This window comes from Cimex lectularius, unplaced genomic scaffold (genome assembly GCF_000648675.2).
Source record: "Cimex lectularius strain Harlan isolate CLEC.00 unplaced genomic scaffold, Clec_2.1 scaffold98, whole genome shotgun sequence".
Lineage (NCBI taxonomy): Eukaryota > Metazoa > Arthropoda > Insecta > Hemiptera > Cimicidae > Cimex > Cimex lectularius.
In genome coordinates, this window is record NW_019392897.1 from 508720 (window position 1) to 526234 (window position 17515).

General features: G+C 37.7%; 1 protein-coding gene across 1 annotated transcript in view; it reads right to left on the reverse strand.

Moving 5' to 3' along the window:
* The window catches only part of LOC106664289 (chaoptin), a 382618-nt gene that overhangs the window by 85431 nt on the left and 279672 nt on the right, over positions 1-17515 (reverse strand). The window contains exon 4 of the mRNA XM_014389884.2: positions 14170-14314. Within this exon, the coding sequence (XP_014245370.1) occupies positions 14170-14314 (145 nt within the window). The remainder of the gene's footprint in view (positions 1-14169; positions 14315-17515) is intronic.

Consider the following 17515-nt stretch of genomic DNA (forward strand, 5'->3'; position numbering starts at 1 on the left):
ATACATTGATGGAAAAATTTAACGCACACCACTAAATGTTTTTATTTACTAAATGTGTACTGTATTTACTAAACGTATTTATTAACACACAATGATGGCGACTGCACGTCGGCAGCTCTTCAAAAGTGCTCTCGAAGTTTTAGACGAAATCGTTAATACGAAGCAAAACCTAAGTGCGAGTTTACGTAAAATGTCAAGTGACGCGATTTCGAGTTTAACGGAAATGTATAACTTTTTCGTAAATGAGAACGCGGAACTAAGCACTACAATAAAAACTTTACCAGTCAAACTAACCTCTCAGCCTCCAGCTTCCATGCTTCAGCCGCAAATAGCCAAGCAAGTACACCTTTTCGTACGTTTAAAGCATTTATTAATTCTAAGAGTGAAAATGAATCAAGCGGACAGGTATAAGCGCGGTTGAAAAAGGAGATTGATCCTTGCAAGCTACAGATTATCATTCAACGGGTAAACAAAACCAGGAATGGTACTGTTGTCGTCGCAACCGCTAATAAAAGCGACTTAGAAAAAATATGTAATGAGATTAACATCAACAATCCGAACTCGACGTTAAAAGCGAGGCCTGCAAAAATATTTCTTCCGCGAGTCATATTTTTAAATGTTCCAGAAGAAATAACTAACTACAACTTTACATACTCACCAAACAGAATCCAGAATACCATATCCTTAAAATATTTATGGCAAAAAAACGCAAACAGCACCTAAAATACGCCGTTGCAGAGGTAACTCTCGCTGTTAGATCGGTTTTGCTGGGAATGCGTAGAATCCGGCTCATGTTTCCATTTGTGAATGTAAGGACTACATAAACTGACACGCTGTTTTAAATGTTCACTCTTTGGTCACACTAGAAATCACTGTAGAAATGAACACACTGGCTGTCCTGTCTGCTCGGATTAACACAACCTAACTGAGTGTAAGGCTGTAACAAAACAATGCGCGAATTGTAAACAATCCAATTCCAAAATCAAAGTCACACCTGTTATGATAAGAATTGTCCGACGGCTTTACGAAAAATTAACCAGCTTAAAGAAAATATTGACTATCGTCAGCAATAAGGATTCACTTCACACGGATAACTTTCATTGTGTTCAAATTAACATGGATAGATTAAAAAAAAGCCGTACTTATCTTATTGACTTCATACAATGCAAAATTGACATATGCTTTGTACAAGAGATATACAATATAAATAATCAAGTACACGGATATGAGAAAGTTACAATTCTGGAGGCCAAAGAAGGAAGGAAAAGAGCTGCTAATATAATAGTCATAAACCCCAATCTGAACGTTATACTTCTTTCTCAGTTTTTGGACGAAGATATGGCCGTGACTGAAATCACGTACAAAAGTGAAAAAATAATCGTTATATCTGCGTATATAGACTGTTATATGGATATAGATATCGATCTTAAGAAGTTAGACGAAGTGATACACTGGAACAACAACAAGAACAAATTATTAATCACAACTGACAGCAATTCGAGATTTGAACTTTGGGGAGATGTGAAATCAAATCATCGGGGAAAAGTTTTAGAAAGCGTATAAAGATAGCATCCAACAACTTGTATATTTCGAATGAAATGGACAATTTGCCTACTTTTGAGTCTCACAATAGATTAAGTAGAATAGATTTAACACTTACAAACCAGGCGATGGTCCGGTTAATCAAAAATTGGGTTAACTGTGATGATGAGAGCATGTCGTTTCATAGATTCCTTTATTTTAGACTGGAAGTCAACTATTCCGATAAATATGAGGCCGTAAAATGCGGAAGGCGTTTCGTCACTAACAAAGCGGACTGGGAAAAATTTAACTGGTCGCTATTGGCAACTATGCAAAACTTCTTTCAGTTAAAAGAAACGACAAATATTGAACAATCGCTAATCGCTTTGTTATCCGACGATTTTAACACATTCATAAATCAATTTCAAAATGCTATAATAGAGGCCTGTAAAAACTCAATACCGTCTTACAAAAAATTCAAAATAAATGGAAAAATAGAACCCAATGCTGGTGGACAGAAGAGCTTACAAACTTAAGGAAAGAAATGAACAGGAAAAGAAGAGTCTACCTATCGGGACGAGGATCTACGGCAGAAAAGAAAGAGCGAATACTACGATTTACGATACGAATATCAAGAAAAAATTTAAAATGCTAAATCGAATTCCTGGAAAAAATACTGCAGTCAACTAAACCCAATAAATGCATGGACAGCTGTATACAGAATACTGACAGGAAAGGAAAGGAGAAATACACCTTTGTGGACGATACAAGGTGCGGATGGAACCTATACCACATCAACAGAGGAAACCCTCCAAGCCCTTCTACAACATCATCTTCCGTGTGATAATGAAGATGAAGACTACTACAAACACCAACTGGTCCGACAAAAAATAAATCTGCCTCTGGACACACAAGATGACGTAGACTTTTCTCCTATTGAAGTCAGAAACGTGATTGTTACTTTTGACGAAAAAATCACCCGGTATCGACGGTCTTACAAGTGGTATTTTGTTAAGAGTTTTTGACTTCTTTTCTAAACTTCTTACTGTTGTATACAACTCGTGCGTACAGCGTGGGACATTCCCTATAATTTAGAAGAAATCAGACATCGTATTAATCGAAAAACCGGGAAAAGACAAATCTAGCCTGGACTAGTTCAGACCTATTAGTAAACTACCAACCGCAGGAAAAGTGTTAGAGAAACTGTTAATAAATAGGAGCTCGCATTATTTTTTTATTTTATTCTAATAGCTTACTTAGCAAAAATCAATTTGGGTTCAGGCCACAAACTTTACTACTGATGCCGTTTACCATGTTAAGTCCACAATCAGAAGCCGACTGAATGCCAATCAAGAAGTCGTCGTAATCTCTTTACATGTGCACGACGCGTTCAATGCCGCATGGTGGCCAGAAATACTGCATCAATTAAGGTTACTTCGTTGCCCGAACTAAGCAAGAATCACTTTTCCAAAATACACACAACTTTAACGGCTTCAAATGTCAGCCTTGCAGCTACAAACGAAGCATTGGAAATGATACAGCCAAAAAAATCACTTTCAATCAAAAGAAAAGTAAAGCGCTTCACATTTCCAGAAAAAGGAAAACTCTCCAATAAATGTAACTAAAGGATGCCCCCAGGGCTCCTGCTGCCGTCCTGGCTTTTGGTGCGTTTTCTACGACTCTCTTCTAAAAATTAGGCTGCCAGATAATTCCGACGGAACCGCGCTGGCAGGTGACTACATCTTGATAGTACAAGGCAGTAATTATATAGATTTGCAGTGCTCTACAAAAGAAGCATTGGAAATGATACAGCCAAAAAAATCACTTTCAATAAAAAGAAAAGTAAAGCGCTTCACATTTCCAGAAAAAGGAAAACTCTCCAACTGGATATCTACATGGGCGGAGAAAAGATTGAAAACGTGGACCAACTGAAGCATTTGGGAATTATATTTAATAATAAATTCACCTGGAAGGATCATATTTCCTATATTTCTGAAAAAGGTTTAAAAATAATAAAAAACTTTCTAGGATCGCAAAAATTCACTGCGGTCTTGGTCAAGCATGTCTAAAAGCTATTTATCCAGGTGCAATAATTCCCGTATTAACGCATGGTGCAGAAATATGGGAAGAAGGTTTAGATAAAAAGTTTAACGAAAAGAGACAGAATAGAGTGCAGCGCCTGATAGCAATAAGAATTGTCAAGGGGTACCGTACAATCTCACTTGAAACTGCATGCTTGCTGGCAGATATAGTCCCTATAAAGCTCATGATTCAGATGATCAAGGAACTATCCGAGATTCGCAGGATAGGTTCCGCCGTTACGTACCCAGAGTGTGGAGAAATGGACAAACTCAGGCCTTACTGTGAGTGGACTCATCCTGGACGACAGGTGGCAATAAGGGTAGAAAATGCACTTACATTCCGAAATGACACAAAATCTACACAGACGGAAGTAAAAGTGAGGATAATGTCTGATGCGCCTTCGTGGTCTACGAGAACGAAGGGAAAGTAGGCTTTGGAACATATAAATTGAGTAATAAGTGCTCAAATAATCAGGCCGAACAACTGGCAATTTACAAAAGCCTAGAATGGATAGAGACCTTACTTCTTCATCCCACCCCCAGAAAGACACTGTTCTACATCCTTACGGATAGTCAAATATCCCTGGATGCCCTCTCAAACCCCAATAACCATGGATCTATCTTAGATAATATTCCGGACACGTTGATGCAAATCGAAGATTTGGGAGGAACTGTAATTTTTGATTGGGTCCCGGCACACATTGGGATTTTCGGCAATGAAGAAGCTGACCAATTGGTAAAATTGGCGTCAAGGGATGAAAGTCTAGAAATCTCCTACTACAAACACCCTAGAGCCTTTTTCAGAAGAGCCTGGAGCAGAAAGCTTTTTCAAGATGGGAAGAAACATGGCGGGAATCGACTAAGGCGGCGCATACAAAGATGTTTGTCCTCTCCCTGGCCTTTAGAAAGGAGCTCGTTTTTCCGGACATAAGGTTCCCGAGAACTCATCGTCACAAAACTAGAGGATCTTTAACGTCCGCACCTGGCCTATTCGGCCTTATCGGACGTTTTGATTCTTAAGATGAGAGCTGACGCACCTCCGCATACGACGGAATGGTGTTACCGCCGCAGCATTGGTGTAGAGGTGCCCGAGCCCCTAAGGGCCAAGACAAACTCGCTCTCCGCTTGTCCAATCCGAATGGTCGGGCCAGCATTGTGCATCGGGTCGTATGCCGCGCGCAAAGTGCTATCAAGCCGAAATACATCAGCCTGTTCTACCGCGCACTCCCTACATAGAGAAGGCGACTCTATCTCCCAGAGTATTGGGGCTTCCCCAGCGTAGAAACTTCCGGATCCGCCCCTGCCGCGGTTTTGTTTCAAATGGAATTGCTAACCACACCCTAGATGAGCACCGGAAAGATAATGGAGTCAGCTAATACAGCACTTCGTTTGTATAGGGAGAGTCTGGCCGGTTCCTCCATCTGAATTGCTTCTGAGCTAGTATATGAACGTGTTTATTGGTTTTATGGATAAACTGGACATGGACTTGAATTAATAAACACAGGTTTCAATGGAAAAAAAATGTAACGCTATCATTTCAAATTTCACGTTTAAACATTTATTTAATGCATAATTAATATGCTCTACTGTGCAGTAAACACATGTAATATTTATATGGAACATGTAGATTTGAAAATGCAGGGCTACTGTAGGGAGGAAAAAAAACTAAATGTATTTAGTTTAAAATTAAATCCATTAACTTTTAACATTAGTTACTTGTAATTAGGAGCTATCAAAGTCAAAGTCTAGGATTATTTTCAGTTAATCCTTTGACCTTCTTGATTAAATTTGACATTGTTTTTATTCTTAAACATTTTTGGGGCGTCGGTTGCCGCAACGGTTTAAGCGTTGACACTGCGCTCATCTCTGTTAAGACGGGAACACACCTACCCGATGCAACGCTATGCGACGCAAATTCAAATTCCAATTTTCCATACGATTGTATTACTCCCGTGTTATGCAACGCTACCCTACTCTACGTTCTGCGATCCCCACTGTCCAAATTTTCGTCGGGTAGCATCGAGTACAGTCGAAGACAAAGGACCGGTAAACAAAAGAACATATTTTCATTCAAACTACATTTATTATTGTCGTTATATTCATTACAACATACTTTTTTTGGCTTATGATCTATGCATATTAACCATGGTGACGAATTCTTGTGTGTGTTCATATTGGGGGGGGGGGGGTTATCTTGAAAAATTGGCCAAAGGCGACAGTGGGAATCGAACCCTCATAGACGCTTTAATAGGAAGCAAATTGACCAAGATCAAAAATTCATTAGTTTTTATTTAAAAATTTTTTTTAGTGGTTTGGTAGTTGATCAAAATACCAGAATACCATTTTTTGATATAAAGAATTTAACTAACAATTTATTTCATGGTTTTGCTCATAAAATTACACCATTTTCGACGAGCAGCTTCAGAACAGGGCACTCATATTTTTGTAGTTTATTTCAAACTATGTACATGTAATTTTGTCGTTATATTAATTACAACATTCCTATTTTAATCCAACAATATTAAACGAAATAAAAAATTCATGAGTTTTTATAAGAATTAATTAATTATGATGGTTAGAAAGAAAATTTATCAAAACACCGGAATAACTTTATTTAAAACAAGTTTAACAAACAGTTTATTACATGGTTGTGCTCATAAAATTGAAGTAACAATTTATTACATGGTTTTGCTCCAAATAATGCATTAAGAACAAAAGAGGCGTTGCGATTGCGATACTGGTTTGTGATACACGCTATGACTGTACGAGGCGCGCTTGACGTCGAATAGATGTGCACACCTTACCAAGGTGTCGGGTAGCATCGGGTAGCGCCACATAGTGTCCCATCGGGTGTGTTCCCCGCTTAAACCGAAAAGCACACTAAACTTTCAGACGGGGCTTTTTTTACTGTATTGCAAGAAGTTATTTTGTTTAGCTCATGGCGTGGGTTCTTTTTTTCATATTCGTTGTTACAGGGGTATCAGATTAAAGGCCCTTTTGTATTTTTAAGTCCAATACCATAGACTACAAAATGAAATAACAATAGTTTATAAAGAACGCGAAAGTCTCTTTGATCAGGACGTAAATTGATTCCACCTAACGTAACCTGACTCCTTAAATACACCCTCCAGGCCTTTCTTTTATAAATTCTGCTTTGATCGCCCAATTCATGTTGAACCGAACATCGGCTTACCTTAAAAACTTCGTAAGGCGATCCTACACCGTTACTTTGATATTAAACAATATTGCCTACACATGTCCATTTAAATAATAAATTATTTGAAAAAAACTTTACCAAAGATATAGTGCCTCAACTTTAAAGCATTAATCGATATTAACCAAGTAAGCCGGACAGAAACTAAAATGTTTTATGTGTTTATTGTTTAAATAATTTTATTTCATATGCGAAAAAACATGATTTTTTGTTTATATTCATTTTCACGTAAGGATGAAAGTGCAGAAAACCATTATCAGAGGTGATGACGGGGAGGGAGTGTTCAGAAAATCGAAAATCCTTGGATAATGGAATTTGATTTTTTAATCCGTCAATTAAAAGGTGACTCAAGAAGACACATGTTATTTCCGATGGCTAATGCAGAATGACATATTTAAAAAAATAAATAAAAAAAGAAGTCACGTGTATATATAGGTACTTTTATTAATGTTATTATTATGTATCTAACGGAAAAATGAAAAAAAAATTGTAAAATTTTCCAGAAGTTTAAATGGAAAAACTGTATCCAACGTTACGTTGATAATACTAAAGCCCTGTGACACCGATTCGAGCCCAATAATTTCTCCAGCACCCTATAACAAGCTTCAAAAGCGGTGGTTTTCTGTAAGAGGTGGGTCGTTCTGTAACGACGTCTGTAAATGGAGAAGGGTGGGAAGGGTTTAGTGCATCGCTCCAGAAGAAAGTCGTAACGAATATGTTCAATTTAACCAGACCGGAGAGAGTTCATAGAAACAAGGCAAAAGACGGGGTCCTTCGAGTAAGAAATAATTTGATGCTACGCGAAATACATACCTATATACATCGTATATGTATACGGACAACCGGTGCCCGGATAATTGGATTCACTGATAGTCGAACCCCAGATAACAAGGAGGTTTTACTGTATCTCTAAAATGTTTTTAAACAAACGAAACACTTTTTTCTGTGTTTTAACAAACCAGAACATTAAAACCAGTTGTTGGGACTTAAAACAGGATAAAATGTATCGACATAGCAATAAAGTGAATATAAATCTTTAATCAATAATAATCCACGTACGGCTCAAAAATAAAGACGGTGAGAAAAAGGAAAAAGAAAGAAAGAAAGAGAGAGAGAGAGAGCGAGAGAAAGGGAGAGTGGGAGAGAGAGAGAGAGGGAGGAAGAGAGAGAGAGTGTGGGCGGGAGGGAGTAAGAAGGAAAGGGAGGGAGAGAGAGAAAAAAGAGACTTGGATAGAGGGAGAGCGAGAGTGAGAGAGAAAGAGAAAAAGAGACAGTTAAATTAGATAGAGGGTGGGGGGGAGAGAGAGAGAGAGAGAGAGAGAGAGAGAGAGAGAGAGAGAGAAAGAGAGAGAGAGAGAGAGAGAACTCCGCTAGTCAAGCATGGTTGTAGATGTTGAGTATAAATAATGGTCAGGTCACAAAAACAGCTTTAAAGATGTTACGTGATATTAGGTCCATTCCGGGTTTTTTTCCTGCATGTTCCTTGAGATCAATGCGATCTCATAAAAATACTATCATTTACAGTGTTAATTTTTTGGCATGGGTCGCTTCTGAAAGCTTTATATGATTTTTCATCAGTGCTAGCAGAATCTAACGAAAAAAATTTATCCATGATAAAGCTTAGAGTTTCGTTAATGTCTTAAGTGTATGTTCCTTCGTTTTTCATTAATGTACAAAGGTGGAATGCAGTTTTTTCCTTGCCGCAGCCTTGTAGACCGCATTCTAGAGGTTTTATTGTTTATTGCGTTGTAGTACCGTACCCACGCTTCAAGTTTAGCCAAGAGAATGTCATTTGCGTATTCGTTTTTAGCATTATAATGTAGGGTTTTCCTTCCTGATCGCATGGTTTCCTCTTTTGTTCGTTGGAAGATTCTCATCACATTTTTCTTGTTTCCTTTTTTCAGTTAATCGACCACCAGGCTACTGTCTTTTTGAAGGATCATCTTTTCTTGCTGTCATGTTTTCGTATCGCAACTTCGTAGACTTTTATAACTCGTTGTGCGTGTTCCTCGTCGATTCCGGTTGAAGGCAAAATCAAATGTGTGTGTGTGTGTGTGTGAGATAGAAACATCTATTCTAGAAAGAGGGTTGTTGGACAAAGTGGAAAGCCATCTCCGAATTTTCCGGTTGAAACGACAAGACCACATCTTCGAATTCTTCGTGTAACTTGCTCTGTTTTACACTTCCGATAAATTTGTTCGAAGTTTGACTCGAATTGTTGAAACTACACGAAAAGGGTTTAATTATGTTTGTACCTTGTTGGATTTGACAAATAACTTCCAATACTCAAAAGTTGATTAGTTGTTCAATAAAATTTAAACAATAGACTAGCAACAATAACAATACATGGTGGCAAGCAATCATTCAGCAGCTGAGAAATATACAGCGCCCGAGAAATTCGTTCTACCAGGGAAAACAGGCTAAAAAAAATTTTAGTGAACGAAAAGCCACTACAGCAGTTAACAATAGAAAACAAACGGTAAATCTAACGCTATGGGATGTCCGCAAGGATCGCCAAGTAAACCGGGATTTTAGACGACATCCTACCAAACTACCACAACCACTCCACCAGGTTGCAACGCGATCTATCTTCTAATAGTAACCGCTAATGGTAAAATTGGTTGATTACTGTAAAGAAAGCATTGGCGACAGTAAATAAATGAGGGGAAATCTAACAAAATAGCATTTCATGAGGGAAAATCAAAGGTCTTGAATATACATAAGAAGAAAGTAGACCCCCTAAATATAATCCTTGATAGAACCTGTCTTCGAGTAGTTCATGAACTACTTAGGTTTCATTTTCCTCAAAAAAAAAAAAAAAAAAAAAACTGGAAACCGCATATTAAAAAGATAACCGAAAAGATGTTGGGTTTTGTTAACGCGTTGTTGAGGATCGCTAAAGTGAGATGGGGACTTGGCTAGACACTCTGCGAGTGATACGGAACAATTCTTTCGATGTTGACGTAAAGAGCTTCAACTTGCATGATGGCGATAAATCAGAGACAAATCTTCAATTGTTCGAAAGGGTCCAACGTATAATAGTGATCAGAATGGGCAAAGGCACGATGTCATATGAATCTGCATGTTTGATGGCAAACATCATTCATATCGGTATAAAAATCAAACAAGTCAGTGAATTGTCCTTGATATCTAGAGGATACTGTACAAACTATGAAAAAGAATGTGAAATGTATAGACCGCTTCCTTTCAAACAATGGAGCCACCAAGCAGTAGTTGTTGAAATAAATTAGCACTTCAGACTAGAAAGGGATGGGATCTATTCTACACATATAGAAGCAAAACAAATGGTTATTGTAGAGGCTAAATGTAAACTACATAAAAAGTGCTCGAACAATCAGGTGGAGCAGTTGGCTGCCCTGGAAGCAGTGGAGTGGGCGAATGAGCTTATAATACAGACCAGCGGAAAATTAAACTTTACCATCGTAACTGATGGCCAGTTCATATTCGATGGCTTCATGGATCCAAATAATAGAGGTGAACTGGTAGAACAAACTAGATCCAAAATAAGAAGCATTTCAAGGATGAGATTAGAGATTGCAGTGAACTGGGTGAAGGCGCATGTTTTTTGGAAATGAGGAGGCAAATCGCCTGGCAAAAGAGGCTTCAAACGACGCATTGTTGATAATAAACTACACCGAGATTCTCAGAACATATGTTAAAAAAAGAGTATACTAAAGACATCACAAAATGAGAAAAGGATTGGAAAACCATATAACGGATAACAGGGGAAGAAATTTGTCCCCACCGTTCGTTCAGTCAAGAACTTCTCTAAAAGAAATCCTATTTACCAAGGCATACAGCAGTCATATCTAGGCGTGGGCCATACATAGGATGCATTTATGAAAGGAAAATAAGTCCTGTTCCATACTGTACGCGAGACGGCGTCACCTACGAGGACATCACCTACATATTGTACTCTTCTCCTCTTTTGGAACTACATAGGAAAAGACTGAACAGAACAGTAGAAGCATGAACTTAACAATGATATCATGAACGAGTTCCTACAATACATTATTATGATCGATTTTAACTTTATCGCCCCCACTTAATAAGAAAGTAGATGAATGTTATAGATGTCGGGTGTTGAAGAACAACACGTTACTTTTTAAGACGTATATTTTTCCAAAAACACAAACTTTTATATCATAATATGTCCTAGCTCAAGGTAACCATCAGTGGCGGCAAATAAAAATCTCAATCAACTCGTTTAGCCAATCATTACGTCACATACACTACACATCTCCCTTCAGCGCAGTGGCCGTGGTCAACCTGTCAGTGCTTGAAACGAGATAGATTCAAACTGTCTACCTTGAACGGTGGTAACTCGTTCAGGTACACCGTAGCGTAATATCCATATGTTGTATAATGCGGATGCTACTTATTCTGCAGTGATATCTGATAGTCGTACTGCTTCAGGCCATATGTGTATCTGTAGATCAAGGTTAGACAGAATCGTTTTCCTTGTGACGGGGGTAGTGGGCCTACTATATCTAGGTGCACTTGACTGAACCATGCGGCTTTGGGACAAACGCCATGAGGCGAAGAGGTGGGCCGGTGCACTTTTCCTAACTGAAATTTGCTGCAAGCTCATGCCCATTTTTTTATGTCGCCGTTCATGCCAGGCTAGAACGGCGCGATACGTGACTGGAGGCCAATCCCGCGAAGTTCTCTGGTCTCTCTGAGATTTTGGCGTCGGTGGTACACTTTGCAGCTTCAGCCATATTAGCAGTGGTCGATTCTCAGAAGCTCGTTCACCGTCGAGCTGACCAATTATAGATGTCGGGTGATGAAGAAAAACACGTTACTTTTTACTACGTATATTTTTCTAAAAACACAAAATGTTATATCATAATAGACCTAACTGAAGGTAGCCACCATTGGCGGCAAATAAAAATCTCAATCAACTCGTTTAACCAATCATGACGTCACATACACTACAAATGTATATGTGTGTATATGTTTGTGTGTATATGTACGTGTGTGTATATAGGTATATATGTAAAGTAACATGATATCACAGATGCAATGTGTACAACCTAATCAATTTGATTTGTATAGGTGCCTATTAGACTAATCGTATAATAAATATTTATTTTAAACGAGAAATCAAATAAATGGAATACGCGTTCCTAAATAGAAAAAAAATTGTTTTACATAGTGAAAAACCCACAGCACAAGAAACGATAAAAGGGAAAAACCATCCATCATTCGAGGTACGACTAGGTGGATATGTAAACAAACAACTCATCAAGTTACATCAAATCGCACTAACACAACACCCATGTCCAGCCCCTTTCCGCCAAAATGGGCATCAACTTTGAGGGTTTGATTGATTGGCAATGCAACCAGACCTCTGACGATACTGGTGATAATTTAATATATTACGAGGTTATTCAGTTATCGACCAACTTTGATTATAATCTGGTTTGGGATGTTATTGGGTATGTGGTCCTTCAATGAATCATACACTGTATTATACAGTTGCCAGGCTTTCGGCTCTATATTTGGCCTTCCTCAGGGCAATGTACGACGTCCTAAATAAAAATAATAATGTAATAACCATTTACAAGTCAACGATTTTTTTAAATACACTTCTCTACACGTTTTTATCAAAAAATGTCAGGTTATAATGAATGAAAAATGTCATTATAACCTGACATTTTCTGTTAAAAACGTGTAGAGAGGTGTATTTAAAAAATCGTTGACTTGTAAATGGTTATTACATTATTATTTTTATTTAGGATGTTACATGTTTATCTATTTTAATTCTTTCAAAAGTTCATATTTAAAAATATATTGTAATATTTACAATAAATAGGTTTAATATTTAGACAGTGATAAGTATGATTTATTTAAATCATAAATAATAGTGACTGAATTTTATTTAGGCCTCAGATTTCTCAATAAGTTATATTTGTTTATTTATATATATATATATAAACCATATAAATTTATTCATCAACTATATTGATCCTAGTCATCTTGCTTGATGTTGATGCTGTTTTTCTCTTTCTGCTTTTTAACGTGGATGTTGTTTCTATGCATCGGGTTTTTCACAGACGTAACCAACCCGCTCACTCACTCACTCGCTCTCTCTCTCTCTCTCTCTCTCTCTTTATATATATATATATATATATATATATATTCAACTTTACTGATCCCAGTCAAACTATTAAACTCACTTTGTATATATACGACCCACGTACTGCTGTAGATTGTAAAATGTAGTGCTCCAAATAAGCAGAATTTTGTTGTAAATTTTTGTAGTAAAAAATAAAAATTAATCATCAATGAGGAAAACTTGTATTTTTTAAAAGAGTAAAGCGTGTCAGTTAAAAGCAACTGGATACCCGCCATAATATAATAACGAAGCATCGATTCTCCCTTAGGATTAAGTTCTTTATTTAAGTAACACAAGACGCTCGCTTCGTATAAGACAATATAATTAATCAATTTTCATAAAGGTGGGTCGCCCGTCTTCTTTGTAACCCAGATCATCACGACCTCAATCGACTCTCTACATCATCTTCTAAGAATAATTTTCACAAAATTGTTTTTTAAACAGATGTTTATTTTACTTACATGGTTACGACACTACAAAAAAATTATAAAGCCCGGATGAATGGTACAAATCAGACGAATAACGGTCCTAGGTGTTTTTGGATTCTTTGGGCAACCCTTTTTCCACCATACTTTAAGAAGGGGAACCTAACTGAGTAATTTAAGTAAAATTTATATCTGTCGGCATAAAATTTTATATATANTATATATATAAACTTTATTGATCCCAGTCATCTTGCATGATGTCTGTTTGTTTTCTTTGTACGTAAACTTGGAGTTAGTTGGGTTCAATAAATTTTATGCTGTTGATCTCTTTCTGCTTTTTCCGATCGCCAAATAATCATTGCTTAATGGTCACTAAACACCACACATTAGAATATGATATTAAAAGAAAAACGAAACTTACAAAATAAAAGCCTTACAAAATAAGGAAGTGATATCACTGAAGGAACAACTCGCTAAACCGCAAGTCCACACTACCGATCCTCACTCAAAACTCTCACAATATCATATATTTTAACTTTCATGTGAATGTTTTAACCAACATTTCGAGGTGCAAATTGAAATTTCGGGCAATGCATAGTTTTATAATTTTTAATTTTCTCATTTTTAGAACAGAAATAAACGCCTTCTGGCATTTATTTCTGATTAACACCTTCGTTTAACGTCAATTCGACTTGCTAAAACATTAAATAACGGCGAAAAAATAGGCCGATTGAGATTCTTTTTGTAATGTAAATATGATGATTTTAGAATGAATTTATTACTTACGCTAAGGACTTGGGGGCCAAGAGGAGTATTTGATTGCTGATTAATCTAAGAGATCCTAGATGAGGAAGAGCCAAGCTATCTCCCTCGACTATCTCCAAGCCGCCTTCAATCACGTCTATGTGCTCTATCCAGCTCCCAGACAGTTCTGAAACAAAACCACCAACTTGAAGCAGCTGCGGACACGTCATCTTTCCTTTGAAAACATTATTAGTGAATTATCACAAAAAATATCAAGAACTTCTTATACCATTTTTTTAAACATTGACTGGACTCATTTGCAAGCTCAAGCATTTCAGATACATATTATCAAATAGGTTTTATTATTTTTCCCAAATCATTTTTTTCTAATCACATATTTTACGTGAGGCGCGACGAAGCTTAGTCCGCTAGTATTAATTAATGATTTCGTATTCCAAGGAAGTGCATGGAGGGCCGGACTGATGTTGGGGACGGTGCTTCGGCTGGGTCACCGGCCGCCACCCCATGGACCTTTCCTGCCGTACTCATCCGCGACGATCTGGCGAACTTGCCCAAATCGTGCCTTCCGCCATACCTCTACAGAGCTAAGTTCCTTGAACTTAGAAATAGATACATCGTTTCTCGTCCAATTTTTACAGACGGATCCAAGACCTTCTGGTCTTTGCCCCCTCATTGCAGCGTATACACGGCAGAGCTGTATGCGATTTGGCACTCTCGAGGCGGTGCGGTTCTAGGAGGGCTCAGCTTTCCTCGTATGTACAACGCTGTCTGGGCTATATGAGATAGGTTCTCTGTGGACCCTCTCGTCGGGCTCTTTTAGAGATATACGCGGAGCTGGAGCCTCACGGGAAAACGGTGGTTGTTGTCTGGGTTCCCGGACACGTCGGCCTGGAGGGTTACGGACGTGCGGACGAGGCGGCGAAAGCCGGGACGTCCCACCCTCCGGATCAGACCATCGCGATAGGCCCTCTGACGCTAAGCATGCAGTGAAAAACGTGATAAAAGAAAAATGGTAGCATCAGTGGGCGGGGTTGTCGGAGAGGCTGTTGCGAGCCAATAGCACGACCTGGAGATGGCCCTCAGAGAACCTGAGAAGAGACGAGGGATCGTCCTCATCCGATTGAGTATTGGCCATACGCGGTTGACACACGGGCAACAGCTTTTGGTCCAAAGACCGCGCAGGTGCCCCTTATGCAGAGGAAGGTTGCTAGATGTGTTCCACTTAATAGAAGGGTGTCATGCCTTGACTCCATACAGAGAACGTGTAAGCATGCCGCCGGATTTACGAATGGTTCTCGAACACGGTAGCGAGTTTCAGAGTCCCCTGTTCAGCTTTGTAGGGGAATTGGGAATTTTTTATTGTATATAGTCGACAATATATGTGTTTTGTGTTTCTGTGTTTTGTATGAGTGAGTGTATTTATAAGAGTGAATGGGGAGAGGCTGATGGTGGAATAGAATCTCCATCGCCCCTCGAGGTGTGTACATGACTTGGGACGATGGCGGAATATTTATAAAAGTACCCCATCGACCCCAACTGGATTGGTTTGTCATTGTGTGCAGGTTGAGAGGAATATTCAGTTCTCCATCCACTAAAATGAATTTAAAAAAAATTCATAAATTTTAACTTAACGTTATAAACGTGATTTTTTGAAAACATTGTATGGATATCAAATACGCATGTAATCGCATAATATAATTGTATTGTACATTTTCAATTTATTTTTTCATTGGTTTTCAACCACTATGAGACATTTAGTCCGTTATTGTATTTAAATTATTAAATTAATTAATATATCTGCCATCGGAAGAAGACGGGATAATCCATTTACAATGCTTGTCTCGAAAATGTCCAACGTTTTCCCCAACGGGAACCGTATTTACAGCACAATTTAAAAAAAAGTAAAAAAATAAATTTGATCAGCTGAATCTCCTCGACTCCGATAAGGAAATGTCGGCCAAATATGAAAACAAATTCAGTGATATTTCGGACGAAATCAATTATTTGTATTTGGATTGGAAAGATTTCAAACACATTGAAATCACACAAACTAAAGTTTTGTTAATTCCAATTAATGCTGTTACAATTGAACATAAAAATGAGCATACCTAAATTGTTGTTGCCGCCAATCTCGACATTGCGCTTATTGATAATGCTATCTACCATGGTGTTTTGTTACCTAGAATTTTCTATAGATTTTAACGTCAGATTGGATGACAACACGAATGATAAATTCGTTCCGTTTACAAGAAAGTTTCTATATTTTAAATTGACCCTACTAGGCGAAAATAGAACACAATTTCGCGCAAGGGTATTACCATATCACGCGTTAAAATCCAGATGTCAAAATACGAAGAATTACAATTTCTTCAATAGTTAAATTGTCAACGGCTGAATATCTTCCAATTCAAATTCTTCAAAATAATTCAGCAACATCTATAAATGTAATCATAGTTATTCAAATTGGTGGCTTATTTACTTTTCTGCTATTTCTTTTGATGGTGCATAACTTGTTACCCAACAGAACGCCCTTTTGAAAATAAGGTCGCCTTAGAGAGGATCTCGAAATCCCCCCTGGACTTCGTTGCGCAACATGTTCGAACCATTGAATTTTCTAAGCCTAGTTAAGCACGGTTCTCTGTTGAAAAAGTAGATATACAAACATTTTGTAAGAGGACTACCTCAGAGATAAAACCTGATCTTTCTTTGCAGCAGCCCCAACATCACATTTATCCTTCCCTCGATTCCAAATGTCCTAAGTGTATTGCATTTATTGAAAAATTATCCTGTATATTTAAATATATAATATATGTCAATGATAAATGCCAATATTTACGAGAAAACAATTGATGCTTTAACTGCTTAAGCCGCTATTCCCGACTGAATCGAAAATCGAAGGAAATTGGAGTTTATATCATTAAATTGTGAACATCATGTAGGTCACTACGTAGGGTTCCAATCTTCTTAGAGGTCATTAGTCGTTCACCAAGCTTTCGGCAATTTATAGTGCCATCATCGGGGACTATTTTATTACAAATTCAAAAAAAAAAAAAAATACAATTAACAATTAATGTAATAAAATAGTGTACGTACTTTCCCAAGGATGAAGAAACGATAAATATTAAAAACTATTGTACAAATCTTTGGGGTTAAGGCTATGGATCATATTGCCAGCCTAATACATTTTGTCGGTGAAACGGACATCTGTATAAAAATTATAAGTATTTACTATCATATAATATTTAAAGTCTTGGTTGAGATAAAAAAACGAGCTGGATTCGAACCTACGACCTTCGGCTAAATACGCCGCTGCTCAACCACTTGAGCTATCATGACCTCGATCCTCTCGGACACCAACTCTCCATCT